The sequence below is a fragment of the Onychostruthus taczanowskii genome, unplaced genomic scaffold (genome assembly GCF_017590055.1).
Source record: "Onychostruthus taczanowskii isolate IOZ18803 unplaced genomic scaffold, ASM1759005v1 scaffold8, whole genome shotgun sequence".
Taxonomy (NCBI): domain Eukaryota; kingdom Metazoa; phylum Chordata; class Aves; order Passeriformes; family Passeridae; genus Onychostruthus; species Onychostruthus taczanowskii.
Genome location: NW_024505892.1, coordinates 12,618,555 through 12,632,635, shown reverse-complemented (window position 1 = coordinate 12,632,635; position 14,081 = coordinate 12,618,555). Strand labels below are relative to the sequence as shown.

The 14,081-nt window shown below is 36.8% G+C and overlaps 1 protein-coding gene across 3 annotated transcripts in view; it reads right to left on the bottom strand.

Annotated features, from left to right (window-relative positions):
- SCAF8 (SR-related CTD associated factor 8) overlaps positions 1-14,081 on the bottom strand; it is a 151,025-nt gene that overhangs the window by 125,266 nt on the left and 11,678 nt on the right. For all 3 annotated transcript variants that reach the window (XM_041423963.1, XM_041423962.1, XM_041423961.1), the window contains exons 2-4: positions 5,820-5,903; positions 4,312-4,356; positions 597-758 (exon numbers count right to left, since the gene is read on the bottom strand). In XM_041423963.1, the coding sequence (XP_041279897.1) occupies positions 597-758; positions 4,312-4,356; positions 5,820-5,903 (291 nt within the window). The remainder of the gene's footprint in view (positions 1-596; positions 759-4,311; positions 4,357-5,819; positions 5,904-14,081) is intronic.

The window sequence follows — 14,081 nt, the reverse complement described above, 5'->3', positions numbered from 1 at the left end:
CCTCCATGGATGCCTTGGATTTTCATATCTCTGGTTGAAAATACAGCTGTAGGAATGCATGTAACTATTCTAAACACAACTCCTCCTGTAGCCTCCAGCCTCCCTTACTACTTTACCTAATGACCCTATAACATGAATTTCTGTGAAGACAAAACCCTTAGAATCCTCCACCTTTCTTCAGTTATTCAATAAGAAGAAACACTACCTATTTTACAACTAAGGGACAAATATGAAGGATGTTAAACTGCCTGCACTCCGTTATTTCCAGCCAATCTTTTAGAAACAGAATTTGGTGGCTATGTCAGCTACTGTGATCCAAGGGAACTAGTGTGTCAAACTATACAAGTTAAACCTTATTTAGCTGCTGGATAATCATAGAACCAAAGGAAAGACGACCTTTTCAAAACTCTAATTAATCTCACTGGATGTATCTTTCCAATCCCTACACTAAGACATGCATTATTAAGAAATACATATACAAGGCAAGTTTATAAGTGGATCCCCTCCAGCAAGTAAAACGTGAGATGAAAATCTTTATTCTTTATAGGTGATATGCTAACAATTGTTTTAACTAGAAAGGTCTGTAAGTGGTTTACCTTGTCATCACCAGGACAACGGTACAAGTTCTGGAAAGTGCTGATGATGTTATTGCTGAATCTTGGTGCAAATACATCCTTTTCTTGTCCAAACTGATGCCGAGACTGTCTCACGATGGAGTCAATGACATACAGACCAGGCACCTTGTACTCTGGTTTGCACTAGAAGGAATGGTAATTTAAAAAGAGCATACATGAAAAATAACCAAAACCATCAATGGCAGAGTAAATACAAACAATCCTCTCTAATTTTTAAGTGGGTCCAAGAATACTGAAATGTTCTCTATTTTATAAATTGTCCTGGAAAATGAAGCTTTCTCAAATAACCTCTAACCTCTAATGTTTAAATTATCACATCTATATGCATTCTGAAGATATGTAAATGATATAAAATTAATTTCTTACTGCTAAAGAACTGACTTTTAAAAAATCTATCTATTAAAAAAATTAACATACAAACCACATATCCTTTTAAAACTTACAATCTATTTTAACAGTACTGCAAAAAGCATGACCAAATACTTAACAGTAAATTTGGACTAGCTGTAAATGTAACCCAGGATATTTTTGTCCTTCTTTATAATCAAAGTAAACATTAAAGTTAAAATTTGTTTACTTTATTTTACATTGTTGTAATTAGGGTGTGGTATATCCTCCACTGCAGAAGAAAAACATATTTATGGAGATATCTGTTTGGTTGAGAATATAACAATATTTATTTTACAACTCTGGAAAACTTGCATAATTTACAAACAGCATGATATTCATAAGGCATGTCTGCTAACTAAAATACTAATTAATTATGTAATTTTACTTTCTTAACAACTAATCGCAAAATTTTTGTCTTTTAATTGCAAAGTAATTACACCACATTACTGCAACCAGTTTTAAGACAGAATGAAACATGGTCCAAAAGTTTAATTAAGTCATCATCAGTATACATTATGTTATAGATTCACTTAATAAATATTGGGTGTATATCACACAAGGTATTATGGAAAACATGGGAAAGGACACCCTTTTCCTCTCTGGTCCTGTAGACATACTATGCAACACACTAAGTTAATAATCTTTAATAAAGTGCCGAACAAACACTTCAGAATATTAATTTTACTATGCCCTAGACACAAATGTTCTGTTTTGAAAAGTGTTGATTTGCTAACACTTGCAACCTTCAGAAAGCCTTTCTTTAGGTTCTAAACATGGTTCAATGTATTTAAGTGTGGCACCCTCTATTTTTCGAATGTGTGTGACATCCTTTAAGGAATACATGTGCAATGTTAAGCTTAAATTGGATATAATATACTGTCTCCAGAAAATCACTTCAATGTACTGTAGGTTCTGAAATTTTATTTAAATTATTAAACAAGAGTATTCTGCATACAGAACAGACAGGTATACAAATTTTCACAATATTCAAATTAATAAAGCTCACAGAAATTCAAAAAGAAAACTCAGGACATATATTCGCTGAAGTATTTTAAAACATGGCACATAAAGAAAGCAAAGTATGATAATAATGCAATAATATAGATTATATGGAAAAGGCAATAAAATACACGTAAAAAATTAAATAATAATTAAAACTGGGACAGTGAACCTGCATATCCCTAATCTCAGATGGAAAAGCCTTTAGACACAAATATTTATTTATTTTCTGGGTGAGTAATCAACAATGCAATTTGCTTACTCAAAGACATTAAATCGGGCTCTCCAATGGAATAATCTCACATATATGAAATGTGATCATTTGACCCCTGAAGTGATCTTTTGCCAAAGAATAAAGCAGTCAACCAAAATAACAATAGACCAGTGAGTTTCAGTGTCACAAAATGAAGAATGTCATGGGCAATTACTTTATCTGAAGTTTCAGTAACGTCATGAAATTACAAAAGAAAATACTGGAGCTGTGAAGGATGAAGAGAGCAAACTATCTGAGATGGCACTGACATCACTCTAGTTAGGTCTAAAACAGATTTTAATACAAGATTCAGTCACCTTGAGTTTTAACTTGAAGTGACTGCTTGTAGAAAACATCCAATTATTCTCCAAACATACAATTTAAGCCCTTTAATATCAAATACCTAGCTTTCATCTGCTTATCTGTCATTCTATTAAAGCAAAAAGTTATTTAAAGTTATTAAGTTGCACATTTCACAAAATTGTTCATTAAATAATTAAAAACCCCTCAGCATGACCACCAAAGGGAATCATCTAATCCAGGGCAACCATTAACAAGGTTACCAATAAAAACATAAATCTGCTTTCTCTAACCAGCAATGAACAGTGCAGAACTTCCTCATTGAGCAGTACCGGACAATGAAGGCATGTAAAGATAACTCAAAGTAGCTGGTGGAAGGGTCAAGAACATTCAGTCCCAATCCTGACAAATTGCTATTCATTCATGCACAGAGTAAAACTTCTCTTGTGCCTATGAATACTGAACTGCCAGTCACACCACTGTAACTGAAAAGCACTGTTTGGAACTCAGACAATTCTGAGCTAATTTCAGGACCTGGAACTGCAAAGTGATACTGGTCAGAGATAGATTACATGTATTCCTGCTCTCCTACTGCTGTGTTCAGCTGCAGCATTGAACAGGTATCAGAGGATGGTGATCCCTGTCTCAGAGAGGGAAGAAGTCAGAATCAAGGACTCAAAAAACAACTACTCGACAAAAAGCTAGCAGTGTTGGCACGGTATACTACTGGTCTTTACTACTGCTTTGAAACACACATATGACACTTTTTTCACATAGGACTGATGTACTAGTACCTAAATATTTCATTGATAAATAGTTCTGAGGCAGATAAAAACACCAGGTTGAAACTGAAACCTGTTTACACTGTCCAGCCACTGTCAAAAGGCACTGCAGAGTACACCGGGCAACAAGGAATAAAAGTTCATGAGCAAGACAGGTTACTAATACAGAACAATCCAGACTGCTTTGTAAAAACAGTAGCAGAAGGAAAATTGCATCCACCATTGCAACATTAACAGCCTAACTTCTCTAGCTTGTTTGTCAAAACTAAATTTCAATTTGATCATAATTTATTGCTATCTACAAAGAGAGAAGAAAGTCAGTATCAAAATGACCAACTGAACAATCAGGTACAACACATAAGCAGGGAAGACTCACAAATTTGAATCCATGCATTTCCAACTGGAAGCAAAATGCAGTTTTACCCAAGAATAATTAACTGTTGCAAGAAAAGAAAGTGCTATAAATTTCTTTGCTAGAAAGAATCTTAAAATTAATACTACCATCTTCCCAAAAAGTAATTCTAGTCTAGCCATATATAATTTATTTGCAAGAACCACCAACTGAAATGCTACATCTCCTTCTACAAAAAAGATTGAGGCTGAAGGTCATCTTCCCTTCAGCTTTAAAATCAATGGGAAAACCTGGCAGAAAGGCAAAAGCAACTGTCAGTAGCCAAACAACTGTCAATTTTTGCTGTTTTGCTGTTAGCTGTTCACTGACAGTCATTTTAGCATTAAATAAATACACAAAGAAGCAGTCCTAAAACAGTATCCACAGTGATTCAGATCAAAGAACAAAATGAGAACAAAGTATTAGTCATTCTGCATCATGGGTTATGATCTGCTGCCGATTATTAGCAGAAACTGAATGTGACTAAAAATGGAGATAAACTAATATGTGATAAAAATATTAATACATATGTGAACCTAAACTCCCACTTAAGTGACTTACCTTTTGAATGAATTTCTCAACACTCTGTACAACATGCTTGTAGAACTGAAAAATATAATAGCATTTCAACAGAGAAAATATGAAGATGCATATACTTGTTCAAGTATGTTGCTATATTGATAGCAAAACCAGAAGCAGAAACGTTGGATTATTAAATAGCAATCCAATATCTACAGCTGAGCATGCAATCTTCCTTAAAACACTTCATAGCATATAAAAGAGCTAATATCAGTGTTTCTTCTTTTTCTTAAAGGTTTTTTACACTGGATTTTTTGAATAACATACTTCTTTATTGAGAACTAGGAGAATAATATAATTGTTCCACCAAAACACATGGTTAGTTTACTGTACACAACTGAGTATCTTCACCTAATGTTACTAAACATACAACTTCTCTGCATTTCATTAATTAATAGCATTGACTGCATACTTTTTCTTTAAAGTTGGCCTTTCATGGAGTTGTTTTTTTAAATCTCACATATAATCACAATGGCTCTAAATCATGTCAATAATTGAAATAACCACTTTGCACAATTAAATATTATCACTGAAATGGTAAGAGTGGAAGTAGGATCTCCAAGTTGAGTACATAATAAAACATTTGGGTATAATTTAATTGCTTAAATAATAGAACCATCTATTATGATTTACTACTTAAGTTCTATACAAGTTTTCAGCATTTCCATTATATTGCAACATACAGGCTTTAACTTACTGAATTTCACTCTTCAGTCATCAAATTACTCTTTCCCAATTACACAAAACACCAATATGGATTTCATTATCTGAAAACATATCTTCATTGTCAGCCAAAGAATGTAGATAGGAAAAGCATATGTTTGGACTGGCCTCTTTTCTACCTCTCCAGCTCTAAGTTTCCATTTGTTTTAATGCTTAACACTAGTGGCATACTTCTTTCCTTCACCATTTTTCAGTGACTTTTTCTGCTGTGCCATTGTTTAGCAATTAGTTTTACTTTGTAGCAGGAATAATCTTTAATAAGCGCACTAAGACTTGAACTTAATTTGTATCCAAGCAACAAGAAAACTGAAATCTATGAACAATATCCATGAAAAGGTATGCTAGGAATTCAGAAAAATGAACAGCTGTATTGATCCAAAGGCATGCATAAATTTTGGGGAGGGAGGAAGAGAGAGAGGGGAGAAGGAAGGGTGAATTGTAATTTTCTATTTATTCACCGGTTAACAGGCATGTCAGTGTTTCCTTTGTAAACTGAGGCAAAAACCCTGTCTTTCAGATCTGATGGAATTCAGATGGAGAAAAATTGGTAGAATTCTTTCTCACAGATGACAACCAGCAAATGAAAGTCACACACCACTTTTCGCCTTCTGCTGCATTAACGGATATCACATATGATCATAACTTAGAAGTTGTAAGCACAAGGGAGATGGGAAGTTCTGAAGCCAATTTTTAGACTATTTCACAAAATTATTTTCACATACTTGAGAAATGTAAAAGAGATCAAAAGAAGTTAACTGGTTTCATACCTTTATAGCCTTGATTGCTGCCTTGGTGATCTGTGTCATTTTAGCTTTAGAAATGGGTGGCTTATAATCATTTAGCGAGTACAACTGCAAGAAAAAAAACACTATCAGAAATATAATCTGCAGTTGTAAGCAGAATACATTATTTTCCCACAAGAAAATAGCATTTCGAATTTTCAGTGGATTTTATGTATTAAGCAAGAAAAGACATTCCCATTAAAGAAAGAAAAAAAAAAGCTCAGTAACATATAATGTAAGATTCAAAACGCTTAAAGGAGAGCAGATTCTTGTTTGCAATGGTCCCTATACATCCATCTAACTTTACCAGCACTAAATACTGGAGGCATTTCAGATGAAGTTACAAAATAAATACTTAAAACATGCAAATACGGTAGCTCTTATTAAGTTTTCCAGGGCAAAGACACTGATATACTTGAATACCTTTATGGAAGTGTAACAAAACCTTAACTTAGTATATTCATCATCATGTGCCTGCTGAATCTGGTCTTTTCATTTTCCATTAAACAAACAAACAACAACAATAACAAAATCAAGCCCAGTGAGCATGAGCATGTAGCAATTTGACACTTAAAACAGAAAACAGACTGTAAAAACAATTCATTCACTGCATTAACCCAGGAAAGTAATATATTGAAAGTATTACAAATGCTTAAGCAAAAATCCAGCTGTGTTCTCAATTTCAAGCAGAGCATCTTGACTTCACTAATACCTAACCAGCAAAACAACCAGAGCACACAGGTAGTGTAGTTTTGCAACAATGTTCTCCCTGGATGCAGTATTGACTCTGTTCATTTGACTGGTACATACATCTCCCAGCAGAAACAATCCAGCATGACAGGTATTCATCAGAAATTTGCTGCACAGTGAAACTTTACAACAAACTAAATTCACAGCTATGACTGATGGGCTGTAATTAGAAGTAACTCCTCCCCAAAGCTATTTACTTGCTGTGAAAATCTCAGATTATCCACAATATGTGATTTTGAACAAAATGCTGTTATTTTCTCCTTCAGGTCTAAGTGTTATAAGAGAAGGGACTGGCTGATATTTGCTACTTTCAGACATAAAAAGACCAGACACAAAGTGCCAAACCTGATTTAAGGACATTCTTAACTTTTATTTTTGTTTACAACACATGTTTAGAAGCATGTTAGTTCAAAAATGGAGTTCTGATAATAGGAATGATCATTCATAACCAAATTTTTATTTCCTTCCTAGAAAACAGGAAGAATTGCAGCTCTTCCATAAAACAGTAATTGAAAAAGAAACAAAACCAAAAACCCCTCTCCTCTCCTATATAGCCCGAGAAATGCAATATAATGAGCCAGATTAATATCCATACAGATATTTACAGTATCTTTAACTTCCTAATATTTTCTCAATTTTGGCAAACTACTAGCCCAGAAAACATAGTTCAAAATTGTTTATATTTAAGAAACCAAACTGTAAGACTGAACAGGATCACATAGTGGAAAGGATTGGACAATCTTAAATTTAGGTCATGCTCCCCAAGTTTCTTATAATAATTTATCGCTGAATGTAATAAGTAGAAATTCTTTCATCATATTTGAGTTTCCAGGAGACAAGGATTTGGTCTCCTTGCAAACATGAGATTTTCTTTTTCTACCCTTTCCTGTCAAAATGAGTTTTAACCAAAACCTCCTATAGCTGTCAAAACACCAAGTGAAAAAAAAAAGGCTTGTCCAAGCAGAAGTGACTGTCTTCTCAGCTTGATAGGCTCTCCATTAAAACTGTGAAATTATAACCACTTCACAGCTAGACATCCACTTTTAAAACTGTTACTACTTCTCACTAATGCCAATGCTAATTGCTGTTGCAAAATATTCTGAATTATTTACATGCTGCTCACATGACAAAAAGCAACACATTTCTAAAATGCAGGTATATGAATGCCCTTCACCACCACAGGGAAAACAGAGAAGAGAGGCAAAAACCCAAATCGCCAATCAGTGTCTTCTGTTTTCACAAAATCACAAGGTTGGAAGAGACCTTCAAGATCATCGAGTCCAACCCATGCCCTAACACCTCAACCAAACCATGGCACCAAGTGCCACATCCAGACTTTTCTTAAACACATCCAGTGATGGTGACTCCACCACCTCCCTGGACAGACAATTCCAGTACTTTATCACTTTTTTCTGTAAAAAAACTTTTTCCTAATATCCAATCCTTGGTGCAGCAGTGTCCTCTGGTTCTGTCAGTTGCTGCCTGGTGAAAGAGACCAACCCACAGCTGACTACAACTACCCTTCAGGAAGTTATAGAGTGGTAAGGTCACCTCTGAGTCTCCTTTTCTCCAGGCTAAACACCTCCAGCTCCCTCAGCTTGTGTTCCAAGCCCTCCACCAGCCGCATTGCCCTTCTCTGGACGTGTTTAAGTGTCTCAACGTCCTTTGTAAACTGAGGGGCCCAGAACTAGACACAGCACTGAAGGTGTGGCCTCACCAGTGCCAAGAATGGGCATGACTTCCCTGCTCCTGCTGGCCACACTATTCCTGATACAGGCCAGGATGCCACTGGCCTTCTTGGCCACCAGGGCACACTGCTGGCTCATGTCCTGCTGGCTGTCACCAGTACCCCCAAGTCCCATTCTGCATGGGCACTGTCCAGCCACACCGTCCCCAGCCTATAACGCTGCAGGGGGTTACTGTGGCCAAAATGCACGACTTGGCACTTGGACTTATCAAACTTCATTTTACTGGACTCTGCCTACCCTTCCAACCATTCCAAGTCTCTCTGCAGAGCCCTCCAACCGTCCAGCAGATTGACACACACTCCCAGCTCACTGATGAAAGACTCAATACGCTCACCCATGTCATCAATAAAACTATTGAACAGAACTCGCCCCAGCACAAACCCCTGGTTACAGCTGCCAGCTGGATGCAGCACCGTTCACCACCACTTTCTGAGCCCAGCCATCCAGCCAGTTCTGAACCCAGCACAAGCTGTGGGCTGTCCAAGCTGTGGGCTGCCAGCTTTTCAAGAGTGTGCTGTGGGAGACAGTGAGTTTTGCAGCTCACTGTTCAGCTTCCAGTTACTCACAGGTAATTACCAAAATGTAATCACTCATCCTGGCCACTGTTTGGCTGGATGTTGTGCAACTACAGCTAAACTACTTCTGAGAACACTACAGCATCAGAAACTTTTTTTTGTATACTGTTTCTTAGCAGAGTCATTTTGGGTGTTCCTGGTCAGCATTCTCAAGCCCTAAACACTAATCAGTAAAAGCAATTTACAAGTACATGAGCAAATGTGAAAACAGCCTAGATTCAAGAAGCCAACCTTGCCAATCTAAAACCAGTCCCAGAGGAGACTGGCACCAGAGCTCCTTTACCTACAACACACACAGCTGTAAGGAGAGCGAACTGCTGATTCACGCAGATACTCACAGGGACCACACCTGACCAGGCCATCAGCTTCAAAATAATCTGGGCCCTAATGGGGTAGTTCAAAGTATCGAGGAAGCCACTACACGGTGCTGGGAAACAAACAAGAGTTGAACACAACTCTGAGACATCGGCTGTGCACAGGCGGGTACCTTAGCACCACTCATCAGGAATATGCCAAAAGCCAACAGGACAACTTGGGTTAAAGACACATGTAATTTAAAAATTTGTGCTTATATCCTGACTTAATTTTTCCTGTGTGCCCTTTTCGACAAATTTTTAGCTAAACCAGTTTGCTCTCTAAGACCAGTGTCTTAGTTTTGTAAGACACTCAAGCTCATTTGTAGAAGGTAACTGCTTGCCCTCACATAAAATAAGTCTTTAAATGAACCGGGAAAAAAAAAAGGCAATATGGTTAAATAGAAAAGTCAAGAAAATTCTCTGAAATAAAATTATACACTTGAGAAAATCAGTAGTAATATTCAAAAGGTTGGGGAGGAGTGGGAGTGATCACTCAGGCTGGCAATGTATGTGCAAAAGATAGTGCAATCAAGTTTGAGAAACAAACAGGAGAAAGCATGAAAATCAGTGCCTTTCAGAAGGAAGAAGGAATTGCAAATCTACTAAAGTGCTTGTCCTGGATAATCACCAATTACAGGAGGACTCATAGGAGACAGACCTACAGAAAAAGACACACATACACACACCCCACCCCCTTTTTTTTTAAATCTACATGCATAAGGAAAAACCGATTCCACACCAGAATACTCCTGAAGTGTGTTTACAATAATGTAAATAACAAGCTCACAACATTTCACAACAATGTGAAAAATAACGAAGTATTAGAACAGAACTACAGCATGCAAGACTTGGTAGCTATGATTCATGAACTCTCCTTTAAAACAGTCTCAAACTTATAGCTCTGAAAGACAGGAAAAGCAACACAAATTTCTGACAGGGGTTCAAGGGGAGAATTAGGAAACAGTTATGTTAAATGTTTGTACCAGAAAAAATTGCATAAATTACTTCAAATAAATGTATTACTGGGGACACATATAATTCCATGCAGCTGTTGTAAGGAAAGGCAACATCTCAGCATATTGCTCTTCTCTGAAAGACTCCAGGGGCACAGTGAGAAATCACTGATATAAAACTAACTGGACCACCAAAACACATTTACCAAAGATCTCCAAAAGGCTCCCAAGAAACTAAGCTGTCTTAAACAGGCCCTTGCATGACAACCTAAACAAGGACTCCTTAAATACAGCCAGCAAACAATCCAAATGAACAGTCAATTCGTGCACGGCAAAGGGAAGTCCCAACAGAATCCACTCGTGCCTGCTGTCACCTATACTCTGATTAGGAAAAAGTCAGACTGTCAAAAGTAGAAGAGGAACATTGGTGACACTACCAAGTAATAAGTACACAGGAAGCAGTGGACACTGGCTTTGAAGCTAGCTGTTGCCATTCAGCCAAGTGATCTGCTGACCCATGAGAGATTGCATTGAAGATATCAACTCAAGAGTAAACCAGAAAACTCTCAGTAGTAAATGCAGTAAATGGACATTTAGATCTACATTATTTGGGCAACAATACTAACCTAGAGGGCACTCTCAACTGTACAATCTCCAAGGCTGGCATGAAGTCATCAGGGATAACTAAAACTGTAGAGAAGCTTTCAAGTGAAGAACAAAGGTTCTTCAGCTGACGAATAGGATTACTAAGGAGAGGCTTATGTCAACACAACCTCAGTACTGAAGATCAAATGGGAAGTATATTCCTCATCCAAGGAGAATACCACATGAGATGAGCAGGGAGTGAGCAAGAGTCAGGTTGCTGGATGTGGTCTCAAACTGCCCAGGTGTGGTTGCCCTTAGCCTGTAAGGGCAGCTCTGGCATGCCTCAGAACCTAAACTGTCACCATGAACTCGCTAAGTCTGTGCCCCGATACCATAATGAAACCCACCCACTCTTTTAAATGACTGTATAAATTACAGTCAGCTATCTGTATGGTAGTATCAAATGTAGCTCTCTATTTAAAAGGTCTTATTCAAATGAAGTTTGAGCCTCATCGCATCAAGCAGCTGCATTTTTTTCACAGTAGAAATACAATTCATTTCAGAGGGTCGAAAGTGAAACACTGTAATCTTCAAGTACCAGGTAAAACCGTAAGTTTCAGATGTTTTGAAACAGACTAGTTCACATTTACAAGATGAATGAACAAAGAAAGGGAGCAGACAGAAACCCATATGTAAACTTAAAAAATAACACTTTAGAGCTGAACTACCATATGATTATGAAAAAAAAACTTCTATTTACTAGCCACTTACTGCTTTTCTGGATACACATCAACTCATATGAAACATTTGCTCAAAGGCAAAATCTGACCAGTGCCTTTAAAAGTCTGATTACTACTAAGGTATTTGAATACTGACTAAAACTGTTTTTCTAGTTATCTTCCTAAGTTTCATGTTGTAGATTTGCAGAGTGAAAGTATTTGCACCATTTCTTATATGAAAACTCAGTAAGTACAGACATTTCCTGTTGAAATCTGAAGCATTGCTGTGGAAAGCACCACAGTGTGTGGAGGCTCTTTTTAAAATGTACATTCGGAATTTCTCTACATACACTGAACATTTATCACCTGCTGATGATGTACATACACAATAAAACCTAATTTAAAAACCACCTTACAAGTTGATGGATCAATTTATTTTTCCTATTCATTCAGTAACTGATTTTGCAGCAGAAAAAAGAATATGCTGATCTCAATCAACCCAAAATTTATCTCTCATCTATCCTACCATCTGGACAGAAGAAACAGTCTCCTGATATTTGCCCAAAAAAGAGCACTGCTTCAGTGACCTATGTATTCACTCAAGAGGCACTCTGACACAAAGACTCTCCTAAGCAGTCACCGCAACACAAACTCAACATCTGGGAGAATGCTGCTTCAGTTAAGGTGGAGTGACTTAAAATAAACTGAAAGGTTAAACCCTGATTTAAAAGAAAAACCGAACAACAAAACTGCAAATATACATTAAAATTTATACAAAGCTTTGTTTTGTACTGTCCATTCTTGAAATATGGCACTTTACTCAGAAAATTAAAGATGAAACATTTCCCATCTAAATGTAGATGGCATTATCACACAAGGAAAAAGAAGGAACAAAGACTAAAATTCTACAGAATGGGGAGGGGGGGAACAAGAGGGGATGAGGCATGAGTTACACAATCAATGACAAGTCACAAGGAGTCTAACTGTACTGGTAACCAAGGAGTCTGACTGTAAAGTAAATTTCAAACCATTTTCAAACTGTACAAGTGTTAAATAATTAAGTTAGAAAGAGCATTAATGCATGATTCCCATATGATCTTTTGGGATTAATTTTATTTTCCTGTGAGAGAAAAAGCACAGTCAAAGTAAAGAGAATACTTTCAAGTTACTGTAAAAAATGCCAGTGTTTTTTTCAAGACAGTACACTTAACAGTAGCATACATTTGATTTCAATGTCAATGAACATTTAATGATCAGGTTATTCTAGACAGCTGTGGACAAGACTATTCTGCCTGCCTCAAGCATTCTAGATGACTGAACATGCTCAGCTCCAAACATATTGCCAACAATACAGGAAACTACAAAATACAAATAAACATTAATCTTCTCAACCCATCTTAGCTAAATAAAACATCAGATAAAATTTGCAGTGAATTTGTGGGGGGAATTGTTTGACGGGTTTCCTGTATGATGATTCCATCCAACCATGTCCTACAAACACTGGCATTTTCATAATTAGGTGGGGGACAATCAATAAACTTTTGATAGAAATATGCATGCTTAATTAAATGCTGAATATAAATCACAGGAAAACCTTAGAGGGAAGACCTCAATCTGAATGGCACCTCAGGGACAAAATGAGTCCACAAAGACATACTTGCTACAAATCCTAATCTGTCTCAATGAAAGCAATTCCCAGGGTCATGTTCTTGCAAAGTAAGAGTCAGATGACAGCCAAATGTTCGTGTAAAGCACATAACAGCTTATTACACAGATAGCATTAGAAGTCTTAATATGATCAAAGTAACAGTGCTAAAAGTGGTTTCTAAGACTATCTCTTTCCCACAGAAATGTACATCTATGTATCAGGACCAGGCCAGCAATTAAAGCCAGCTAATTATATTCACAATTCTGTATTTTCCTCTATCTGATAAAACAGTATAATTATTTGTACAGCAAAAAGTAATGATGGTGAGAGCTAAGACACTAGATACAAGGCAATATTCCAGTGTACATAAAGGTTAACAGCTCTGTTAATACTCATTTTCCACAATATAATTTTAAATAAATCAAGTCTCTTTCCAAACTTTGGGGAAAAAAAACAGGCTTGCTCGAAGATCTAAAAGCTATATGAATTACATGTTGGGACTGGGGGGAAGTGCAAAAGATCAGGTTGATGCTATAAATAAAGCAGTGAATTTCTGCTCTGTATTTATCTATTTAATTCTGTTAAGAAATGTAGTCTTCAAGAGAAGCCCTACTGAAAGTCAGGGCATTTATCAGCATATTTCAAATTTTCATCATTCACTGTTGCAAACAATAGTTTTAGCATGAGAATCATAACTAAAGAAGTATTTAAAGTGAAATCTACTGTAAATACCTGTAAAAAGCAAACTCTATTGCACACAGCTGTAGTTTACAAGGCAGTACTACAGGCTGCTAAGCTACCGCTTAAAGCTTCTCAAGTGAAGACCAGACATCACGCACACAACTTACATCCCCCAAGGATGGCAGTCGCTTACACAGCAAGTTACTACACATATCCATGGAAGCAATGGCAC